Source organism: Halyomorpha halys, unplaced genomic scaffold (genome assembly GCF_000696795.3).
Source record: "Halyomorpha halys isolate HHAL.00 unplaced genomic scaffold, Hhal_1.1 Scaffold375.1, whole genome shotgun sequence".
Taxonomy (NCBI): domain Eukaryota; kingdom Metazoa; phylum Arthropoda; class Insecta; order Hemiptera; family Pentatomidae; genus Halyomorpha; species Halyomorpha halys.
In genome coordinates this window covers 218,097-241,231 of record NW_027105275.1, presented here as the reverse complement: position 1 = coordinate 241,231, position 23,135 = coordinate 218,097, and the positions used below count along the sequence as shown (strand labels likewise).

General features: G+C 31.1%; 1 protein-coding gene across 2 annotated transcripts in view; it reads right to left on the bottom strand.

Moving 5' to 3' along the window:
- The window catches only part of LOC106681940 (nucleoporin SEH1), a 25,131-nt gene extending 2,641 nt beyond the window's left edge, over positions 1 to 22,490 (bottom strand). The window contains exons 1-9 of one of the 2 annotated variants that reach the window (XM_014422542.3): positions 22,349 to 22,490; positions 20,568 to 20,700; positions 17,376 to 17,535; positions 13,509 to 13,764; positions 12,898 to 12,960; positions 12,504 to 12,575; positions 9,415 to 9,672; positions 5,986 to 6,137; positions 3,503 to 3,586 (exon numbers count right to left, since the gene is read on the bottom strand). In XM_014422542.3, the coding sequence (XP_014278028.1) occupies positions 3,503 to 3,586; positions 5,986 to 6,137; positions 9,415 to 9,672; positions 12,504 to 12,575; positions 12,898 to 12,960; positions 13,509 to 13,764; positions 17,376 to 17,535; positions 20,568 to 20,684 (1,162 nt within the window). In that variant the 5' untranslated portion in view covers positions 20,685 to 20,700; positions 22,349 to 22,490. The remainder of the gene's footprint in view (positions 1 to 3,502; positions 3,587 to 5,985; positions 6,138 to 9,414; positions 9,673 to 12,503; positions 12,576 to 12,897; positions 12,961 to 13,508; positions 13,765 to 17,375; positions 17,536 to 20,567; positions 20,701 to 22,348) is intronic. The other variant, XM_014422543.3, reaches the window with a different exon arrangement.
- Between the last annotated feature and the right edge of the window lie 645 nt (positions 22,491 to 23,135).

The following is a 23,135-nucleotide window of genomic DNA, read 5'->3' as shown; positions in this document are numbered from 1 at the left end:
TTTTATATACGCCTCTTCTATAGGGCTTACTACAGAGGATAAAAAAGGGTAAAAATTAGTATATATAAGTTACAGCCTTAGTAAGCTGTTATTTCAATTTCAGCTGATCGAAGATGTAATCCGTCAGATTTACATGAATGACCTCCTTGTGTTCAGTAAGAACGAGGTTGAACATGTGCGACACTTAAATAGCTTGTTCCAGAGAACAAGACATTTTGGGCTCAAATTGTCGGGGAAAAAGTTGGCGCTGAGGCAGAAACAATACAATTTTTGGGTCACACGATTTCTAGGGAGGGAGTTAAACCAGACGCAGATAAAGTTGCAGCTATTCAGAAAATGACAGTACCTAGTGACATAAAAGGAATTCGGAAATAATTAATGCCAAGAAGAGACAAATTATTTGGAAAACGAAAACCACCGGATTGACCAAAATTAAACATAGTGAGTATGGGAGAAGTATAATAACGACAATCTAGTCGCAACCAAGCGTGAAGAATGACCAGATCTGTAGAATGTTGAATAATGCTTCGGAGCATGGAGAAAAGCATCACGTGTATATTGTGAACGAAACCGTTTGGGAGAAGATCAAGCGGCTATGGTGTGATGATGAAAGATTGGAATGGACAGGACATTCGTCCGTTGCAAACTGATGGTAGAAACCCTTCTGGAAGACGAACAACAACGAGAAGTCACCTTAGCGTATCATGAGGGTAAGACAAATCACCGGGGAATCCATGAGACTATGCAAACGTTAAAGAGAAGATACTTTTGGTGGGGAATGAGGAAGACTATATCAGAGGTTGTAGGAAGCTGTGAGGTTTGTCTACACACTAGGTGAGACACATATCTGCCTAAAGGAAGACAGGAGAAGACACATACCACAGATGCACCACTCAAAGATTTACAAATCGACACATTTACATGGAAGGGGTACAAATGGGTGACCATGATTGACCTCTTCAGTAAGCCAGCAATGGCGTACCAGGTGCAAGATAGGTTTTCGGAAGCAGAATTGGCAGCTCTCCGCTTGTGGTTTCAGTTCTATGGAGTTCTAGAACGCATCTCATTGAATGGTGGAAGAGAATTTGACAAATCTTTGATACAAAAGGTAATGAAAGACTTGGATGTGATATGGCACCTCAACACACCAGGACAACCCAAAAGTAAAGGAGGCGTAGAGTGGCTTCACGGAACGCTGAGCGATCACCTTCGATTGTACCAGATAGACCAAGGACTGGAACCGGAAGTGGCAATGCCAAAGGCAATTGCAGCATACATTCATTCGGTGCACACCGTTACGGGGTTTTCGCCATTTGAGATCCTTTTCGGGCTTTGTGGAATCCGGCGGGACTATAAGGGCATGGCGGCGGACGGTGACAAGATAAGCAACAATCATGCCACTAAGAAAAAGCTATGGGAAAATTGGAGATGGAAAAAGCCAAGAGAGTAGCTAAGGAGAATTTAAACCTTACAGATAGGAAGGGAACAATAAAAATTGGGACAATTATATATAAAAAGTTGGGATCAAACAGGAGTAAGGAGATACAGCGATACGAGGGACCATTCAGGGTGACAATAAGAGAACATAATGTTGTAACTATTGAGAATATTACAGAACCCAAAAGGCGCAGGACAGTTCATATTGAACAACTTCAAGTTCCGCTAACCAAAACACCTGTGCAAGAGTAATCCGAAGAGTCCTTATCTCATATTATCTGTTGTGTTTTGTTTTCTAAAGTGGTAAAGTAATTTTTGTTTGTATGTATATATAGTTGACAGTGAAATTATATTATTTATAGATCGTATTTATATTTCACGATATATAAATACTACAGTTGTTATCATTGAAGCCCTGCAAAGTGGGGCGAAACGTTGGAAAATAAATAGTTGTAAACTATTTTTGTTTCACTTTTGACCGCAATCCTGACCATCTTCTTATATATCAATTTTTACGGTCAACTATATATACATATATTTTTGTTTCACTTTTGAACACAACCCTGACCATCTTCTTATATATAATTTTTGTTTAAGTTATCTTTCATTATAGCAATGTACTGAATAAATTATGTTGTATTTTTTTTTAATTGTATGAAGTCATGATTTTATTTTTGTTTTACTTTACTTTTAGTTTGTAATACAGTTTATGAGGACTATCAATCTTTTGTTTTGTTTACTGTATATACTATATTGTAAATAGTTATTGTTGTTGTATTTTATATTATTTTATTCTATAGTATAAGTTTAGAAGGATTGTTCGTAAACTGGTAGGGGGGAGTTACAGCCTTAGTCAGTTGTTATTTCAATGTCAGGGGATCGAGTAGATCAGCTGATCGAAGATGTATATATAGAGGTATGGAACACAATAAAAGTCAGTGTTTGAGTAACAAGCGAGTTGGTCACTTTAATCTACCTTATCTCTTTTAGCTCACAAACATTTAACTTATATATATAGTTGACCATGTAATTTAAAATATAAAGAAGATGGCCAGGGTTCCAGATGATAGGTTAAACAGGCTCTTTAACCTATCGTCTTGAACAGCCTTGATGAAGCGCTACAAAGTGGGGCAAAATATCGGACAATAAATAGTTGAAAACTATTTTGTTCTTTTTTTACTACAACCCTGACCACCTTCATATTTTGTAATTTTTTCATGCAGTCTGGAAGCAAATGAAATGTTAAGAAAAATTCATATAAAATACTTTCTTGACTTGAACTGTTCTAATTTATCCTAAAGGCATAAATGGACAAAAATAACAAAGATTTTATTCCATTTCTTGAAAATCTACATATCAATAGGGCGGAAAATGGAAGAAACCTAAAGACAAATTAATTTCAGAATTCTATCTCCCATAAGAATTCATCATCGTTATTGAGGTATAATCATGAATGGTATTTGGGTCTCCTTGGCCTGCCCAAGAAATTCAAATTAAGTTGACAGATTCCTGCGGGAAATTGAATTCTCATATGATTTTGTTCTTTATATTTATTTGATTTTCTGAACTGTTTGCATGCAAATTGTTAGAAACCAACTGTTTCTGTTGCTTTGTATAATTTAAGATTATTCTAGGTACTTGGCAATTAGTGCCATAGGATGTGTCAAATCAAATAAGTACCAAATGTGAATTAATCTTCAAATTTCATTTGCTGTCATAATCCCTAAAAAAAATTATTCTATCCTACTAAAAATTCTAAAGTTAGGTTCGCTGTAGAAGAAAATTAACAATGTTCTCAAAAGATAGGCCATATACCACAGATATAATCTTCCAAAAATTATAAATTTTTATGGGAGATGAACAAGTATACAGGAAAAAGTTATAGGTCTACTTTAATAATTTTCCCAATCGCTATTGCTTTTTAACTTAAAAGCAATACGTGGGGTTGGTGTGATATGTTGTTAAAAATTGAATGGTAGTAGTCAAAAGTTTTTTTATTTTTTCACTAAGAAAGAATGTACTCTATCCCTAGTACACACATAGCCATATGTAGAAGTACTATTACCTTGTCCTTGCGCAGAATCCAACGATTTAGCTGGAGATGAAACTCCCCGTTCATCTTCACTTTTATCATGAGGACCAACTGGACCTTCAAAGAAATTAAAGTTATTATAAATTAAAGAACAAAAAAGAAAAATTAAGATTTACGAATTTTAGAAATATATTTGTAAAATGAAAAAAATAAATAATTAAAGGTAGGAAATCCTCTGGTATTTAATATAATAAATTTACTTTAAAATCATCAACATAACATAATTTGAACCCGCATTATATCCCTTTATACAGTATTCATTGGAATAGTAACCATGAGAAGTGCTAGAAAGCTTCTTTAAAGAAGCTATATCCAAGTTTTGGTTTATAATAAGGTAGATTAATATGAGGAGATGGTCGGTGGTGCGGTCACCAAATAAACAAAAATTTATTTATTTGTGCTGACATCAGTACCCCCAACCACCTTTTCCTCAAGTTTGGTTTAATTTTTCTTTTAAAAATATAGTACCCAAACATTGTACAAGCCTTTAGTAACTTCTTACAAATCATATGATCTTTGTTATTTCAATTAGAATACTCAGTGATATGGCTGCTGAGATATATCAGTTTTTCAAGGGTTTGGCTTCTTGTTCATTTTTTTTTGTATATGTACTTACAACATTGATAAATTCTATTCCCAAAGTTAATTGAGCTATGTTATAAAACTGAAAGCACAGAAATACATTATTTTATTTTATATTATATATTGCTATTTGTTTACTTGTTAGCCTATGTATTTTAAGATTGAAAAAAAAAATTGTTCAATCAGATTAGAATAAGTATGTGTACTTAATCAGCAACCCAATGAAATTGGGCAGCACATGTTTGTTGTTTTTAATAAAGTTTTTCCCTTATACAAGGTTGACTGTAATTAAAATCAAGATGGATATGGTGCTAAGGAAAACAATTAAATAGTTTAGACTATTTATTCAAAACTGATGTTTCAATTCACATAGTAGGTCTTCCTAAAGGAGTGGAGACTTAGACAGGCTGAAGGTCAAAGAGACAATTCAAAGAATGTCTTTTTACTGTGCTTAATTGGCTCATTAACCTTCAATCTGTTAAACTCTCTAGCCCTTTATGCAGGCAGCACTGATGAAGTCCAACAATTTGGATCGAAACATCAGCTATCACTAAATAACCAACATTATTTTTAATTGTCTTTTTCTGACTCTCTCCCAGGCTATCACTTTCCAAATAAATTGTCTTTAAACTCAAACTTTAACCAAAAATAAATCTAAAACATTTATCCAGGTTGTTTCTAAAATTTAATTTAATCATTATCAGACATTTGACTATGGCATATTTGGTCTGAGGTCTCTTTGAATTTATGTTAAATTTGATTTAATATTGAATATGATTAATTTTATGTTATTTAAATTTGCATATGATTATTACAATAAATTAATAAATGATGATTTTCATTTTAAAAAAATTAGTTTTACATAATAAATAGGAATGGGTATCTACTTCATTGATTAAACCTAAAAAGAACCAGTTTATAATTGTAGAAAAAATATAAAGAAAAAGCTCAAAGGAACTTAAAACTTGAATAAGTCATTAATAAATAAAATCAAATCAATATATATCTGTTGCGGCCAAAAACATATAAAATATAGAATATCTTTATAGACTGTATATAGGTAGAGTATTAACTGCATACACAGTACATATAGCCAGGCTACCTAGACCAATCCTGCCTGTGCTAACAGTGAGTCATATTTTACTTCACAATGAAGCTTGTCTGGCCAACTCCAGCATTATAATGGAACAACATGAATGTCACATAAACCCTCCTTCTATACTTCATCCTGTCAGGAACATGTCTCCTTTCCAACAAACAAAGATCAGACAAATTGTAACATACAACCATATATATATATATATATTTATAAAGCAGAAGCCATTGTATTAATTTGTTTTTGTTTTCTTTTTTTATAAAGAAGTATTTTGTTTTTTTATTTTGATCTTGTTTATTTCAAACTGGCTAACAAATCTAGAAATAATTGATAAACTGAATCAACTCTCCAACTAAAGGTGATGATACAAATATTCTTTAAATAAAAATGATTGGACCTCATAAACTCTTAACACCATAAACAAAGTATAACTTAACACTAATATGATTATAAAGTGTTTTAATTGTATAATTAAATGTCAGTGATAACAATCGGATGTAAAGGGCTTTGACCGCAACCCTGACCATCTTCCTATACATAAAATTATTGAAGAATCCATTAATAAATAAAATGAAAATAAAACTGATATTACTAACAAAGTATATAGATGATCTGTTCATAATAACAGTAAAATAAATGTTATCTCTAATAAAAAACTAAACTAACTAAGTGCGATTTTAGTTTAAATATTACAACCATTATAAACTAAAAATACTCATTATAAATCAAGTATGACAAAAACTATCAGACATAATAGGAATAAAAAAAAAAAACTAACATTGTTTCCATAACCTCACACAACGATCATCACCAGAAGAAACTAAAATACTTCCAACTGAGTTCCAACTGATTCTCCATACCGTACTGTTATGACCTTCAAAATTCGCAGCTAAATGTAATTTAAACTTTACGGTAGCAAATGACGAATTCCTGCAAGTAAAAATAACCATTAATTGTTTATTCACAAATCTATATTCCAACATGAACATATGAACATACAAAGGATGAGGTCAATACATGCCTGTCAGGTAGGCCATATAAAATGTGTTTATACATAAAACATGGTAACATAAATATTTTATGAATTAAAGTTTTGGGCATCACCAGCTTTTTCAAGGCTGATTTCATACATTGTTGAAAGAATTAAGTAGTAAGTTTAAAGACTTGATTATAATTAATGAAATGGAAAGGCCATTTGAATTTAACGAATTGCTAGAAGTTCTTCATGGCTCTAAAGTTAATAAAGCACTAGGGTTTGATAGAATTACTAACTAATTTTATAAATATGTTCCAAATAAGTTTTTAGAAAAACTATTGGAGTTTTATAATGCTTTACTAGGTAAGAAAACTGTCAAGTTTTACTAAGGCTTTGATTTATCCACAACATAAGAATGGAGACCTAAATGATGAAAAGAATCATAAAGCAATTTCCTTTATAGACTGTGAGGCCAGGTCTTACAGGTCTTGTATTTAAAAGGTTTTTATTGAAGAAAACAATATATTAACAGAGGTTCAACCTAGGTTCATCTTAAATAAAGCTATCCATAAAACGAAACAAAGCTTACGCCTTTTTTGTGGATTTTAAGAAAGCATTTGATTCCATAGATTATTGTTCATTATTCTATAAGCTTCCTAATAATGTTTTCCTCGAAAATTTTAAATATAATAGAAAAACACTTTACTAACTACTTTACAGAATCAGCAATATAGTTAAGAAACAAAGTTTCACCTCCTTAGGTATATATTTCCAAGTTTGGTATATATCTGATCTCCGGACTTTATAGGAGATGGAATCATAATTGAAGAAACAGTTGTTAATTGTCTGATAATTGTGGATGACATCATCTTCTTAAGTGAGGATAAAACTTTACTACAAACTATGATTAATAAGTTTTCATGCTAGAGCAATTAATAGAACCTCCTCAAAGTCAATCTCAACAAATCCTAAATTATGTATTTTTGGAATGTTGGATATCCAGCAGTATACGAGGTTCGGACATACTAAAATCAAAACATTGAAGTAATAGTTGAGTATAATAATATTTAGGAATAACATTAACCCCCACACTCTCTCTTAAAAAACACTTTGAAAAGAAAACCTTGATAATAAAGTATGGTCTCCACAGCACACAGAATTCATACATGAGAAAGAAACAAGTTATTTGCCAAATATCAAGTATTTGATGCAGTCACAAAAGCGGTTCTCTGTAATAGAGCACAGATTTGGGTATGCAAGAAGTATAAAAAAACATAAGAGCTACAGAGAAATTTTATAAAAATGATTGTTTTATCCACCTATTACCACATCAAACTATGCACTACTGCTGGAAACCAGAAGAGAGCCACAATATTTATACAGTCTTAAACTGCATCTGAATTATATTCTGAAGGTTCTCAATCTCAGGTCAAAGTAACAAAACAATTAATGCAGACAACTATTTTCAAGGAGTTGGCATGGTTTTGTGATCTCCAAGAATATGCATAAAGAGCAAAATAAATCATAAGAAATTTTTAAACTCATCAGAAACACAAAGAAAGAGGACTGTAGATGATATAGTGAACACAATGGAAAAGTTTGAAAAAATATTATTACAAGAGAGATTAGAGAAAGCACAATTTCACTTCTTACATAAACTTTTAAAATTTGGATCAGAACAGATGTCATATATCGATGATGAAAAAAGCATACATATGATCAGTACGGTGATGAATCCACAAACAGAAACACTTAATCTTGATAAGAAACTCTCGAAATTGATGACAGTGCTATTTGATCGTTACGCAAACTCAGGGAACTAGAGGATATTTTCCACTTCCTGGCAGTTTGTCCAATCTTGAGAGAACTGAGAAGAGACATGTTTGGTAAGAACAAATGATCAGAAAGCAAAGTTAAACATTTATTGAATGGAGAAACTATACTCTATTATAAATTTATGTAAGCAGGACAATAACCTTCAAATACGATTACTGATAAATCTCAAATGCTAATGTTTTATAATTTGCCTTATTTTAATCGTTTTTTTGTTTCAGTATGATGTCAAGTTACCCAAGTTTGAACATAAATTATTGTACTTAACACACTTTTTAACAGTGCAGAAGTTTTTATTTTGTCAGTTAACATGATTTGATTGATGGCCTCAATTATTAAAAAGTATCTTCCCCATACAACCACATGATGACAATATCAAGAGAATCCTATTTCAGGAACAGGTAGCGATTGCTAGATCTATAACCGTTACCAACACCAGATAATTCATATATTACTAAGGAAGAGCAGAGGGATATTTTTATAGGCCTAATTTAAATTAGATTGATCCTAAAGGATAAAGGAAGTTTAGAAGTTATCTATTTGTTGGGTTGATATATTAGGTAAGGCATTTGTAACATTGCCTGGCTATCTTATGAGAGTAATCAGTGACAACTTCAGGGTTGGGATCCTATTTCAGGGATTAGACTATGTATAGGGCTAAATTGGCGGTCCCACAGGGTTCCGTCTTGTAGTTTCTAATAGAACACCAACTCTTTTTTTTTTTTTTTTTTTTTTTTTTTTTTTTTTTTTTTTAATGCCGACTGGGGAGTCTACACAGAATCCTCAATCAAAATGACAGACTGGAAAAACAGGCCAATATATTTGTAAAATAGAAGTCAAGTGAACAAGCATACCAGGTGAAGAATACCCAAATAGAGGCAGAATAGCATTTGAAGTATAAAATATAATTTCTTGGTGTAGTTGTACCAGGTGCACCCATAAACCTACTCCAGATACAGGTTGTACTAGCAGCATAATTAACTTCCTACCCACTCCAGACACAAGTTGTACTAGCAGCGTAATTAACTTCCTTTCAGACTTCAATTATTCTTAGTGCAACTTATTGGATTAGGCTAGTAAGAACTTATCATCACTACAGTTGGGTTGCACACCTGAGGTTCTAATGGACTTGAAAAAATTCTCCATGAACATAATAAAATTATTTATGATGATCTTGATATTCTCTAGACTACGAATGACTTTAAATCAATCCTTTCACTATACAGGTATTAGTAAAGCAAAGACTATAATTAGAGAGCTACTTATGGTTAGTTACTACGAGTTATACATGATATGCTTACTTAAAATTCATTACAATTCTCAATGATAATATTAAATCACAAAAATAAGCATTACTTTTAGATTTATAGAATAATTTATAATTTAAAAAATACTTACATAATCTGACATAAAATATAAAGTTTGATATCCTTGGTTGCGACAGCTAATAGGTCATAACTTCTGCCAAGCCGTGGAGCAAAGGCTAAATCATGAACTGGATCAGTTACTGATGAAGTACAATGGTCAGTTACTGATGTCGAGCACTCAGTTTTATTCCATCTCCTCAGTCTTGTAATATTTTGTAAAATTACCACTCTATTATTAGCTCCACAGTTTTGATCATCGAATCCTACAGCAAGCATAGGCACCTGGGGTCTGGAATGAATATAATAATTTAAATATATCAGAATACAGTTATGTACTCAAATAGGTATATTTCAATACAGTAAAGTTCAAATACACAGATGATAGATTGTATTATAAAAGTAGAGCAATATAATGAAAAAACCACTCAAAATCAATAATTTCTCTTAATAAAAGATATTTTTAATATATAAATTTAAATGATAGGATTTGCTTCATTACATTAGTAAAGCAGTAATTTTTACAATTAGTTAGCATTTTTTAATAAAAATGGATTGGGTTGGCAAACAGAAATTGTCTTCCAAGCCAATATTTTATAAATATTTCAGATTACTCCACTCACTATTCACACCACTACTTACGTGTCAATGTAACCTCACTGAAGCTTTGAAGTCAAGTAAGTGATTTTAACAGTGTATAAGAGAAACAATTTGAGCACAATCTCTAACTGAAAATGATAGCCAGTACTGACAATTCACAATTTTATTCTATAGATATTTATTACAACACAACTATGTGTTATATACCTCTTACAATAACCATGTAAGGCCCACCAGGCCGATTTGGTATTGAATGAATAAATAAAAAAACTATGAGTTGGTATTTTTTGCATTAAATATTAGTTTGTAAATATTTGTCTTAATTTTCTAAGATAAACAAATAGATCATTTTTTTAAGGTTTGTTTTATTTTCTGTAGCAAATTTTATTTACTATTTTTTTTTTTTTCATTTTAATACTTTATTTATTGATAAATATTACAATCTGCCACAATGTTTTTGGGCAAGAGGTAATAGTGATAATTGATCACATTCATACTAAAATTTAAAAAAATTACATAAAAATAAAACTATGTAAATTAAAAGACAAAAAAATATATTTATAATATTAATAATAATAATAAAATAAAAAATAATCACTAGTCACATTTACTCTCCTATATACAATATCTACACTATTGACCTGAGGATCCCCGAGCACACTCTATCCCCCACCTGTGAGAGGTAGAGCAGGGCTCTTTGAGATCCCAGTGCATCCCTCTCACTGTGTCACTGGTAATGAGCCAGTGGAGGCTGAGAAGTGCACAAAAGCCGCAAAAAACCATCTAAAATTAAACTGATAAAACAATTTCATTACTGGAATGACTCTAATACAAAATACACCAGGAAACTTTTAAAAAAATTCTTTTCACAGAACTTATTTTATTTTAAATTTTGGTACCTATCTTCTGATAAAATGTAAATATTATAAACATTCAAAGTTTCATTTATTAAAGTGAATTATAACTCCTGTAGCTTTAAAATTTATGGTGAATTTGATTTCTTATTATAATAAACACATTCTCAAATCAACCCAATAACACCTTAATGATCTCAGATGTAGCAAATTGTCCAAAAATTTGGTAACATTTAATTAGAAATGACTGCTTTGCATCAATGTGAATATCCTAGAAGAAACAACTGGACATTAACATTTAATTTTAGGGCCATAAAATAAATAATTTCAACTAATTTTTAATAACCTTTTTTGGACATTTTAAATAAATGAAAAATCATTAAACACAAAATATATTTCAAATATAATTTTTTAAAAATCTTGAAACTCGTGAATTTTTTACAAAATAAGTAAAAACTGAGCACCAATAAAATAAATAAAAAGTTAAAAAACATTAAATGCTAAATATTTCAGTAAAAAATTACTCTAATTGAGAAAATGTGTGTATACCAAATATCCTAATATCATGAATAGGAAAAATCTGTTTTCCCCAAGTAATAATTATATACGAATTGAAGACTTGGTACATATACAAACTACTAGATGACAGTAGAATCAAGAAAATATAATCCTATAATACTATTACTTGAAATTATTATAACTTTAGGTGAATCATACCAAAACAAAGCTCTAATTGTTCTATGACCCACAGTCAAACTTGATAAGTTAAAGTCAAAGGAAGGCCAATTTTACTTTGAGATACCAAATTTTAAAAAAAAATTCAAATTTTTGGGATACTGAATTTACTGAAAATTGATTTCTAGTTTTCTATAGGAAGATAAAAAGTTACAAAAAAGATTTGCATTTGCATGTTTTATTGAGACAGCTTAAAAGTGTAAAAAAATCACTAGATAAACAGTGACAGCCTGACTTTGTTTTGTCAATACTTTGACCATGATAGATGACACAAAGTCGTCAAGCCGTGGTGGCTTGGGAGCACGCATGATGACAATGTGTCGTCAAGAGTGATATATAATAGGTTGCGTTGGGAGTGGTAGGAAGAGCTCTAGCACCTCCATTTTGCTCCATATTGTCTTAAACTGTATTTGGTACTGTCCTAATTTCTACTAGCTATGATTGTTCTGAGTTCAGTAACCAGCCAATGTAAAAAAAACATAAGATGCCTATTATATTCACTAATAAAAATTCACAGAAACTTCAAGTTTCTAATTTTCTTTTGGAGTTTCACAACTTAGAATCATTTTCGAATTTAGTATTTTTGTTTACTCTCACCAAAGAGAGGAGAGTGATGAGTGGTTAACTCTTTTAGAGTCTTCTGCAATTATTGAGCTTCCACTAAGCGTAGCTATCAACTATCAGCTACAAGTGTAGAACACAACATTGAACAATGAAGAGTTTTGGAAGAGGGAGTATAAAACACCTTATACTATTAAGTATCACTTCATAAAAATTAAAGGAAACCACAAGGATCAAATGATTTTGAAGGGAAATCATTTATACTCCAAGATACAAGCCTAAAAGAGATAAATACTTATTTAAGAAAACAAAAGTTATAACAAACAACAATAGTTTAAAAATTAACAATAAACTAAAATTAATATCTACTCACACAACAATGTATGAATCAGGATCTTCAACCATAAAAGGATAGTTAGCATATCCATTGTCCAAATCATGTATTCTGAAATATATTGTTCACAATTACAACATAATATATTTAACTAATAGAAAACAATAGTATTTAATGTTTCTGCTTCATTACTTTATCATCAATTAACAAATTATATAATTTGTAAATATAGATTTATAAAAACTATAGTTACTTCAAATATAAGATGGTTAGGGTTGCGGACAAAAAAGAACAAATAGTTTTTAACTATTTAATGTCTGACATTGCGCCCCACTTGCAGGGATCATTAGGGCTGTTTGTTCTTTTTTGACCGCAACCCTGACCATCTTCTTATATTTAAAGTTATACGGTCAACTATATACATTATACTTACTTCATTTCACCTTCTTTTTTGTCTGAGTTATTCAGTTTGAAATATTTAGTGCAACGTCTCTCCCTGAAATAAAAGAACAAGAAAAATAATAATAATAATAATAATAATAATAATAATAATGCTACTAAAATATCATAATATAAAAATTATCCAAAATCATAAAAATTTTAAATATACCAAATAAATAGATCTTTGAATTAAGAAATAAAAGAGTACCACAATTGCCTATGAAGGGCTTAACTTAGGGTTCCCTCACACCAACATTGTCAAGCTTATCCAGTCATATATCTTGTGTCTAGCTAATTAGAGTAGCATAAAAAATATAACAAAATGAGGAGGGAAGAGGAAATAGAATAAAATTTTTTAACATGTGAAGAACTTACATGACAAAAGATTAGAAGGTCTCAGCTGAACTCCTAAACATGAAGTCTAGTAAACTATATCTATCATGGTGCAAAACATTGAAAAATATCTGATTCCTAATAAAATAAAACTTAAACATGGAATAATCTTTTTTTGAACATATTAAATTCAACAAGAAAACAGAAAAACAGTGAAATACATGGTTGACATATTTGAGAAAAATATATACTTAAAACAAAAAATATCACCTTGTATAACTAGGATTCCATGAGATACAACTAGCTTGATATTTGCAAGGTACTTCCTGCTGAAGAGTCCACTGGGCTAAATTCATAACATCAGGTGCTTCATATATTCTTATTACACCATCAGCTGAACAAGTTGCTAACAGTAATCCCAAAGATTTTGGAGCAAACTTGACGTCCATAACAGACGTTCGTGAATCTACAAGATTTGTTCTTCGAGCCCAATGTTTCTGCCCTATTATATTATAACTTTCACCTACTGAAAAATTTCAACATTAGAATATTTCAAATTAATTTTAGACATCATTTCACTTATAGACATTAGACATATTTTATATACTTATTATGGGAATATGAATATATATAATCACGTATTAATTATTTCATTGTATGCATTCATTCATGCATATTCAGGCATAATAGCTAATCTTCGCTATAACCAATCACTAAACAAATCATGTAAATGTGAAACAGAAATTTTTCAAAATCAATTATAACTATCAACTGCATAAATTGCTTTATTTGGATGATGATATAGATTTTATTTTTTATAAAACAATGAACATACATGGAAATACTAAAAATCAACGCCATTGCAAAAAATTAGGTTCATCCACTGCATCAAATTCCTTTGGTTCCTGTGATTGTTCCTCAATTTGATTTCTTAGCATGCCAGAATGTTCAAAATAATGGTTGACAGTAACAAGCCTGGTTATTATAATAACATCAAGGATACTAACTTTACTTTCCCAATTTTATGTTCACTACTACTGTCCTCCTGGTAATAACCTTTCTTATAACCTTGAAGATTTCTTATTCCGAACTTTCGGACCACGCTTCATTGTTGGAGGAGACTACAATGCTAAACACCAACGATGGGGATGCCGAACAGCCAACTCCCGTGGTAACATCCTATCCCGAGTTTCCACCTCCAATACTTATGGTATCCTTTCGCACAAAAATCCTACTTATTGGCCTACATCCCTAAAAAAAAAGATCGGATATCCTTAACATCTTTATCATCTCCCAGATTTCCTCCTCCCAAGCCATTATAGAATTCCTGGATGACCCTTCATCAGATCATAGTCCAGTTCTGTTTTTTTTTTTTAAATTCAAGCTTCGTACCTAAGCCCTCCACTCCTTCATTGATTACAGGAAGAGTAGACTGGGACGGATTTAGATAAGACTTGGAAAACAAACTAGACTTGAACATTCGGACAACACCTTTCTAAAACCTTTATTCCCCTTCTTGATATCCTTAACCCAATTCACTTTGAATGTATTGAAGTAGAACTAAATATTCCACTCCAAATGACCCAAACACCTAAAGCATTTCATCCTTCAGAAATACCCAGCATCATTCAGAGACTACCTAACCGCAAAGCTCCTGGATAGGTCCTAATAACATCCCACATCCTTAAACTTCTTTCTCGAAAAGCCATCCTATTCCTCACCTACATATATAAACGCTGTTCTCTGTTCCATATTCCTGATCCATGGAAATTATTTTAGTCCAAATAATACCCAAACCCCAAACATCCTATCTCACTATTACCGATCAAGCGCAAAATCCTAAAAAAACTCATTTTGAAACACCAACACCCCATCCTAGATTCCAATCTTATAATCCCAGATCACCAGTTTGGATTCCGAACATCCCACTCTACTATCCAGCGATGTCATCGTGTGGTGGATGTTGTCTCGTCTTCTTTGGAGCATGGAATGTACTGTGCAGGAGTCTTTTTCGATATAGAGCAGGCTTTTGAGTCTGGCACCCAGGACTGCTTTACAAACTCCGTACAATCCTACCTCCTACATACTTTCTCATTATCCGTTCCTTTCTCACTAATATATTATGGTTCCTTTCATCCCTCTATTCTCAATCTGCTGGTGTTCCTCAAGGTAGTATCCTCGGTCCCATCCTCTACACTGTCTATACAGCTGACATCCCAACAAATCCCCTACCTTGGACTACATCTTGACAAACGACTAACTTGGAATCCTCACACAAGACTGAAAAGACAAGAAACTGCACGTCGATTCCACTTCACGTCACTTCCAATTCATTATAAAAGACAGATCTACACGACAATAATAAGACTTATCAGCACATACGGAGTTGAGTTTTGGGGCTCAACTAAACCTTTGGATTCCTCTCGTATCCAATCCTTACAATCCAAAATCCTTTGTAAAATCCTCAATGCTCCTAACTTTGTCACAAATAAAATCATCCATAAAGACTTAAATGTTCCTAATGTAATCCTTCCATTATAAACTCCCTAACCACTCAAACCTATTAGTTTCTGATCTTGCTTCCTCTTCCATTCCTGACAATCCTCACAGGCACCTGAAAAGAAGATGGCCTCGAGACCTTATAAAAATGTTTTTAGAGTGTTACCAAGGTGTAGTTTCTCTACATGCCTGTAATATGCCATTATGTTCTTACTTCAAATTTACTTGTTGTATTTTATGTACAGTTGTAAATGTCAAGAAAGAAATGAAAAAAAAAAAAAAAAATCTTCACTACACGTATCCTTGAAGGAATCTTAAAACAAATTGTTTTGTTTTAATTTTCTGTATTCCTTAGTTAGTGGACAAGACATTTGATCATAAAAATATAAATTTATATGAGATGGACAATAATTGATAATCAAGTAGTGATCAGAGTAAGTTTATAAAATAACCCTGTCTCATCAGCGTTAAAGATGTCACTTTCACCTTCTCTAATTATTGGCCAAACCATCAATATATTGCTGAAGATGCTCCTGCAGCTTCACCACTAGGTTTTTTAAACCAATGTTATACCCAGAACGAAATCTTTGAATTCAACCTCTAGATATTTTTTCTTCTGAAGATTGACTAGGACAAGGAACAAGTATCAAGAAATCGTTCGCTTGAATGATTAAAAAAAAATAGAACCAGCTTAAGCATATATCAATATTGTTTACAAGGGTGCAGTAGATTAATAATATAGTATCAGTTTAATAAATGCTTTTATATTATAATTATAAGTTAATTAAATGCAATATAAAGGAACTAAAATATAAGAAATGAAAGGATAAGAGATACTTATCTTCTGTTACTTTCACTGAAATCAATTATGAAATGTTGACAACTTCGATGGTATGGATAGATCTGTAGAATGGAGGAAGAGAGTTACAAAGAAGGATATGGAGGTGAGACCAACTGGCAGGAGACCACAAGGTAACCCAGCAGGATGAACATACTTCAAAAACATCCAGAGACCAGGTGAGAAAAGAGAGAAAACCCTAGCTCAGTTGAAGGAATTGGTGAAAGACTACGATGTGTGTTCAAAGTGGCTGGAGGATCCTCCACGCTGAAAGGCATATAAAGAGGAAGACGCTATCTTCCAAATTCTTGAGATAACAGTTACAACCCACTACCTCCACATGTATATAGACCCTTTTAACCAAATGAAACAATACTTTCAAGTTCAAACCCAAGGAGGTTGCTCAGTGGGCAGCCGACTTGATTCTTCTTTATTATAACTATCTTAACAGTTTTTAAAATGAGATTGGTGGCACTCAACTACATTGCTTAGCTGAAATAACCGGAATAGATTTGTAACGTGAATTATATGGCAAAGTAACATTAGATATTTAAACAACAAAAACAAAATAAATACAAGAAAAATTTGCTTATTTACTTGTGATAAAGGGGACCCTGAAAGGCAAAGAAAGTATTCTGTCCAAGTGGACTATTTATGTTCATAAGATTATTGTACGAGCAGTTCACCCTACTCATTCCCCTCCTGCCTTCAAAAGGTTAAGGTTCACACATGATTGAAAAATATAAAAACAAATTCATAAATTAAGAAGTAATGTTTTATATCAGTATTAATATCATTACCTATTTCTTCCCATACTGCAGCAGTTCTGTCAAAAGAACAGGTTGCTAAAACCTGACCAAATTCTGGATGAGCCCAGGCAACTTTCCAAACAGAACCACTATGTGCTTTCCATTCAGCTGATTTTTTCCAATTGTCATCACCCTGCTCTTTATCCCAAACCTAAAATTAAGAACCGTAAGAAAAGCAAAACAATAGATCAAGAATATCTGCCATTAATTAACAGATATTTTATGGGAATACTAAAATTAATTTTGTTGGCATATTATGTGATACATCATTAAGTAATTTGAATGTTAATAATGGTTTTAAAGAGCCCTAGGTTTTAAAATGCTGATAAGTGATATCATTTCAAGGAAAGTTTATTATCTAGACCTCAATCTACAATTTTTAACTTCAAAAAGTAATTTATAAATGTTATATTAATATTGAGATCAGTTAAGGATTTTTTAAAAAGCTTTTACACAAAAATGAGGAAATAAAACAATTTTATAAATAGAACATTTTCACCAAAAAAATAAAACATCATAATCAATTTTTGACACTTTTAATCTTGGGAATAATTGACTTCTGTCCTATTTAGTTATATTATTTATAAGGTGAAGAGTGAAGAGGATGCTAAATGAAAAGTTTATGACAGACAAGAGTTGGGAGGCTGAGACAATATGGACAGATTTACAGCATATTCCTGATTACCAGGGTTTGAAATAGTTATTGAACTTTTTCAAAAAGTTTTAATATGACTGCGTTAAAACAACTTTTACCAAAAAGTTCATCAAGAACTCTAATCTGATAATCTGAAGAACCTTTTAATAAAAACTTCCTTAACATTCTATTAGAGATGATGGGTAATTTAGCCTCTATAGTTTGGGTCATCCATCATGCATACTCTATCGTTATAGTACTTTCAGCCTACATGATTAAAAACATCATGCAGTCCCGACACTTTTTCAGCTTTTGTCTCCAGTCTATTAGAAGGTTATTTACCAGCCCTCACTAAAAATTAAATGTTATACATTTTTTTTTTTTTTTTTTTTTTTAAATTTTTACTTTCCAACTTCCCAGACAATTTTGTAAGGTTAACATTTTAAAAACACAGTATTTACCACAATATCAGTTTTCACTCATATTTTGTTCAACAAATTTATACTGCATTAAGTTCTATTTAGATATATTTGTCCTATTTTAACTTAATTGGTACATAATCCATTCACTTCTAGATAACACTGCCTGATTGTATACTACAATTACAGGAAAGGATTATCAACTGCTTTTAATTACTCTCAACTGTGTAAATACACCATAACTGATATTAGCTAAATAAATGTGCAGCAATTGATATTTGGTTATGGCACTTTTACTAAAAAGTATAGTCACTGCATTGCTAATATATAAACCAGTTGCTAGGACTAAAATTACTGCATTAAGACACTCAAATTATGAAAATGATTGTATTTAGTTTGTTTTTAATGTTTTAGAATACAGAACATGTTTTACTGATTATAGTAACATGGAAATCTTCTAAATGACTTTTTTGAAGTTACTGTGTTCTTACTGAGTAGGGCAGATAAATTCAGACTGTTTCATAAAAGTTCTGATTACAGATGTTTCTCAGGAAAATTTTAAATATAAGCTCTCACATACTTCTGTGGTAGAGGTTGAGGAGGATCTCCTGAGGAAATTAAGAGGTATTTCCGTATTCCGGAAATACCTGGAAAAATTTTCATTATTCCAAAGGGAAAGAGCAGTACTATTAAACAAAATTAAAGTAATGATTTAATTAGTATCAACCCAATTAGGTGTGCAGACAGACAAAAACAAACAACCATAACTATAAATAAACCTTTTAAAATAAAAATACTTATTATAAAAGTTTTCACTTTAAAGTTTTATGGAGAATTGAATATATAGAATTTGTTTGAAAAAGTTCTTGGAAAAGATTTTATTAAAAAAGTTCTGCCGAAAAAGTTTTCTTTTTTTACTATAAAAATTCTCGTGAGAACTTGATAATAAAAGTTTAATAAATAACGTTGTTGCATAGACTATTTAAAACAAGTTCCTAAGAAAAATTATAAGTTAGAACAAGATTTTTTTCAAAATAAAAGTGCACAGTTATTTCTAAACCCAGCAGAAAACAACAAACTAGTTGACCCAAAGGGGTTCGGTCAAGTGATGAAGGCTGTTCAAAGATACACAGATACAGTAATGAGTTACTCAATGAAATAAGATCATGGTCAACCAAAATGAGAAATAAGTAGTATAGGATTAAAAATATAATAGCTAAATTCTTATTAATTATAATAAATGATTCATTCTTTGTTAATCATAAGAATACATGAAAGTTTCCCTTATCAAAATGATTGTCATTAGGAGGTTAAAACCCCCTACTTTTTTTTTTTACTTCATTCAAATAATGAAGAACTGTAAAGAATGTATTACAACGAGCAAATGTGATATTAAGATAAAAATAATGTCATGAACACTCCTCTGTAACCTCGTCTGGTGTTAGATAAGCCCTGTGTTAGTAGTCCTTAAATTAGAGGATTTGAGTGTTAAGTAAGTTTTAGTGCTCATAATGACTTAATAGTTGAATTTACGTGTGAATTTTGTAATTTCCTCTTTGTGTAAGTTATTGTTAGTGATGTATGGGGGAGCAGCACTGATAATTCTTATTAGTTATGATTGAAAATGTTACAGTTTCAGTGAGTTTTTTCTTTGTTGACATATCAGTATAATCGGATGCATGTTTATTTAAAAACTGAAATATTAATTTTAGTCCTAAGTTAAGTTTTTGTCTAGTTAATTTTTGGAGGGAGGTCCAGATTAGTCATTTATCCAGCATCAATCAAAGGTATTTTACTTTGTTAGTCCAAGTTAAACTTTATTTAATAAGAGAAAAACAAGAGGACATATACCACGGTCTTTCTGAATAACCTAGCCCGATTCAGTCTATGTTACTATCATTTTCAATTGTTTAAACTTTATTGTATATCAATCAATAAACCCTCCCTTTTTAAAAAGTCAATTTGGTGAACTGGAACTTTAATTATTTAAATTAACAAACGAAAATCAATAAATTTAAAATATTAGTTTCACCAAGAACTTCAGAAAAAAGAAAAGGCTATAGAACTTCAATAGCAATATTGATACCAGAAGTAAACAATTTTAATAAATAAAAAAATGATTAATTATACCATTACAAACTGATCACTCGAGCAAGTAGCCATTCTTCTTCCATAATGATCGAAAGCCACATCATGAATGACATCTTTATGTTCAGAAGATATAGATTTAGGTGGTGAAAACAACATGTCATCTGGGTCAAGGCTGCAACAAATATTGTATTTGGCAATTATCAATATCATTAAATTATATGCTTGTATTTACTATTTAATTTTTTCAATTAACCAAAAGCACTACAAAATTAATAATGAAGCGTAAACAGAATAAAACAAGGAATAAATAAATAAGCTCGAGCGAAGCGAGAAACTGAAATTAGTTTGTAAATCCCTCCTAATACAGTCAATATTATTCTTATAATAACTCCTCTAACAGTCAATGTATTAACAAAATGTAGAATAAATTCATTATTAAGTTTAGCCAGAACCTCTGTCCTAACTCCCTGAAAATCAGGTTGAAACGTCAGCACAACTAAATAATTTTTTGTTTTTTTGCTAACCGCACCCCCAACCATCTTCTCCACATGAACTCATTGGTATTGAACAAGATAAATATGTATCAAAATGTCAATATTATTGTAAAAACATACCAGCCATAAGCCAGGTATGGAAACGGTGAGATTAATAACCATAAAAAGTATTTTCGGATGTGAAAATATGTTAAACAAAGATAATTATTTGGCCAAATATGATTAAAAGGAACAATAAGTTAAAATTAAACTAATTAATTAAACTAATTGGGCCGCCCATAGCTCAGTGGTTAAGACACAGTCTTACCAATTTGATGTCTATTGGCGGTGCCGGTTCGAATCCGGCCTGGGACGTTGACTTTTTTCATTGAGTGGCGGTCCCACAAAATGAAGAACTTTGACCCCCAACCATGGTTAGGCAGTATAGGACTCCAATGGGAGTCTTGGCCGAAAAAAAAAAAAAAAAAAAAAAAAAAAAAAAAAAAGTTAAAATTATTTAATGATCATGGTGATGAGAAGGGAGATAAATTAATAAATGAAGGGCTCTTTCTAAAACACTTTAAACTAACATTTCTTCAAACTTTATTGATAAGAAAAAAATGTCGCCTTTGATCAAATTAGAATATACTTTCCGGTTTGGGGCCTTTGTTAAAACATCAAGGGCTGATTCATTCTTCTTCATTGCTGGCATCAGTCAAATTAGGTAAGAAAGAAGTGTTTTATGCTAACAAATTTATTTGTTAAATTTCATAGCTTGAACATGTTCAGAATGAGCACTTCAAATATTAATATTATAATGAGCACTTCAAATATTTTGACCGCACCCGGACCATATTCCATTCATCATTAATATTTAAAGTTCAAATGAAAGGCTTTAAAACAGTATTGAGTTTTTATGGTTTTCTGAGAATACCCAACACTATGCAGTCCACACATATTTAGTTCTATCTTTATAACATAACCGGTATTTTTTAAAAATAAAAACTACATCTGTGGTAGGCAAAATCTGTAATAAGAGTTTTACCATCACTATAGAACAGCAAAACATATAAACACCTATTAATACATATTTCCATCACAAAACCTAAATTGTATGAGATGAACCATCCAAAAAACTAAAACAAAAGTATATAATATCAGAGAACCTAAAATTTAGATTGTCAACATTTAAACATCAAATAACAAATAACAGGAAGAGCTGCATAAATTTACATGGCTATTGGTGCTTAAGTGTTATTATTCTTAACATGTAATGAACAGTAACCAATATTAGTTTAATGTATGAAACATATTCAATTCATGCAGTTCAGAATTGAACAAACGTACCTTAAAATGTAGATGAAAAAATAAATTTTGGTTGACACAGGACGTATAACTTTATTTATAAATTAACATCATAGATAATGGTTAAGAAATAACCAAAACCTAATAAATGTAATTTAAAAAATGATTCCTTACTTAATACAACACCAGATAGTTTGAGGTAATAAACTTAATAAACCCTAGTACTGGAATAAGGAAAAAACTAATTCGTAATTTAAGTTTTAAGATTTATAGACAATCAAAACCTATACAAAAATATATAGATAAACCTGGTTAAAACCATGCCTAAGTTTATAGATTCATTTTCAAACCGCGCAGACAGAGTGCACTGCAGCAAATGAGGTATGTAGTTTCCATATTAAGAAGTAATAAAATGAATCCAAAACATAAACTCTACATAAAATAAGGATGTTAGTTTCTGTCAGAGTCCTGTTAATATTGCATATTTTATTTGATTACTATATAATTCTATCCAGTTTATTTTTTAAAAGTCATCAAAAATTGACCGCTGTCTTAGAACTGAAAATCATCCTGTTTAATATGCTTTATGAAAGTATTAACATTGAATATTCAAATTCTTCTAATTTTTTTTTTTTTTTTTTTTTTAAAGTCATCGTTAGGTGAATTTTGTTTTCCACTATTTGATCGAATAGTTTTCAATTGAAATTTGGATTTGTGGTTAACAAAGCATCTATTCATAGTTTGGGTTCTTTCTATATAAACAAACTGGTTGTTTTTATAGATATGCAGGTCTTCAACGAGTTATTTCAAAAGAAATATTTAGTGAAAG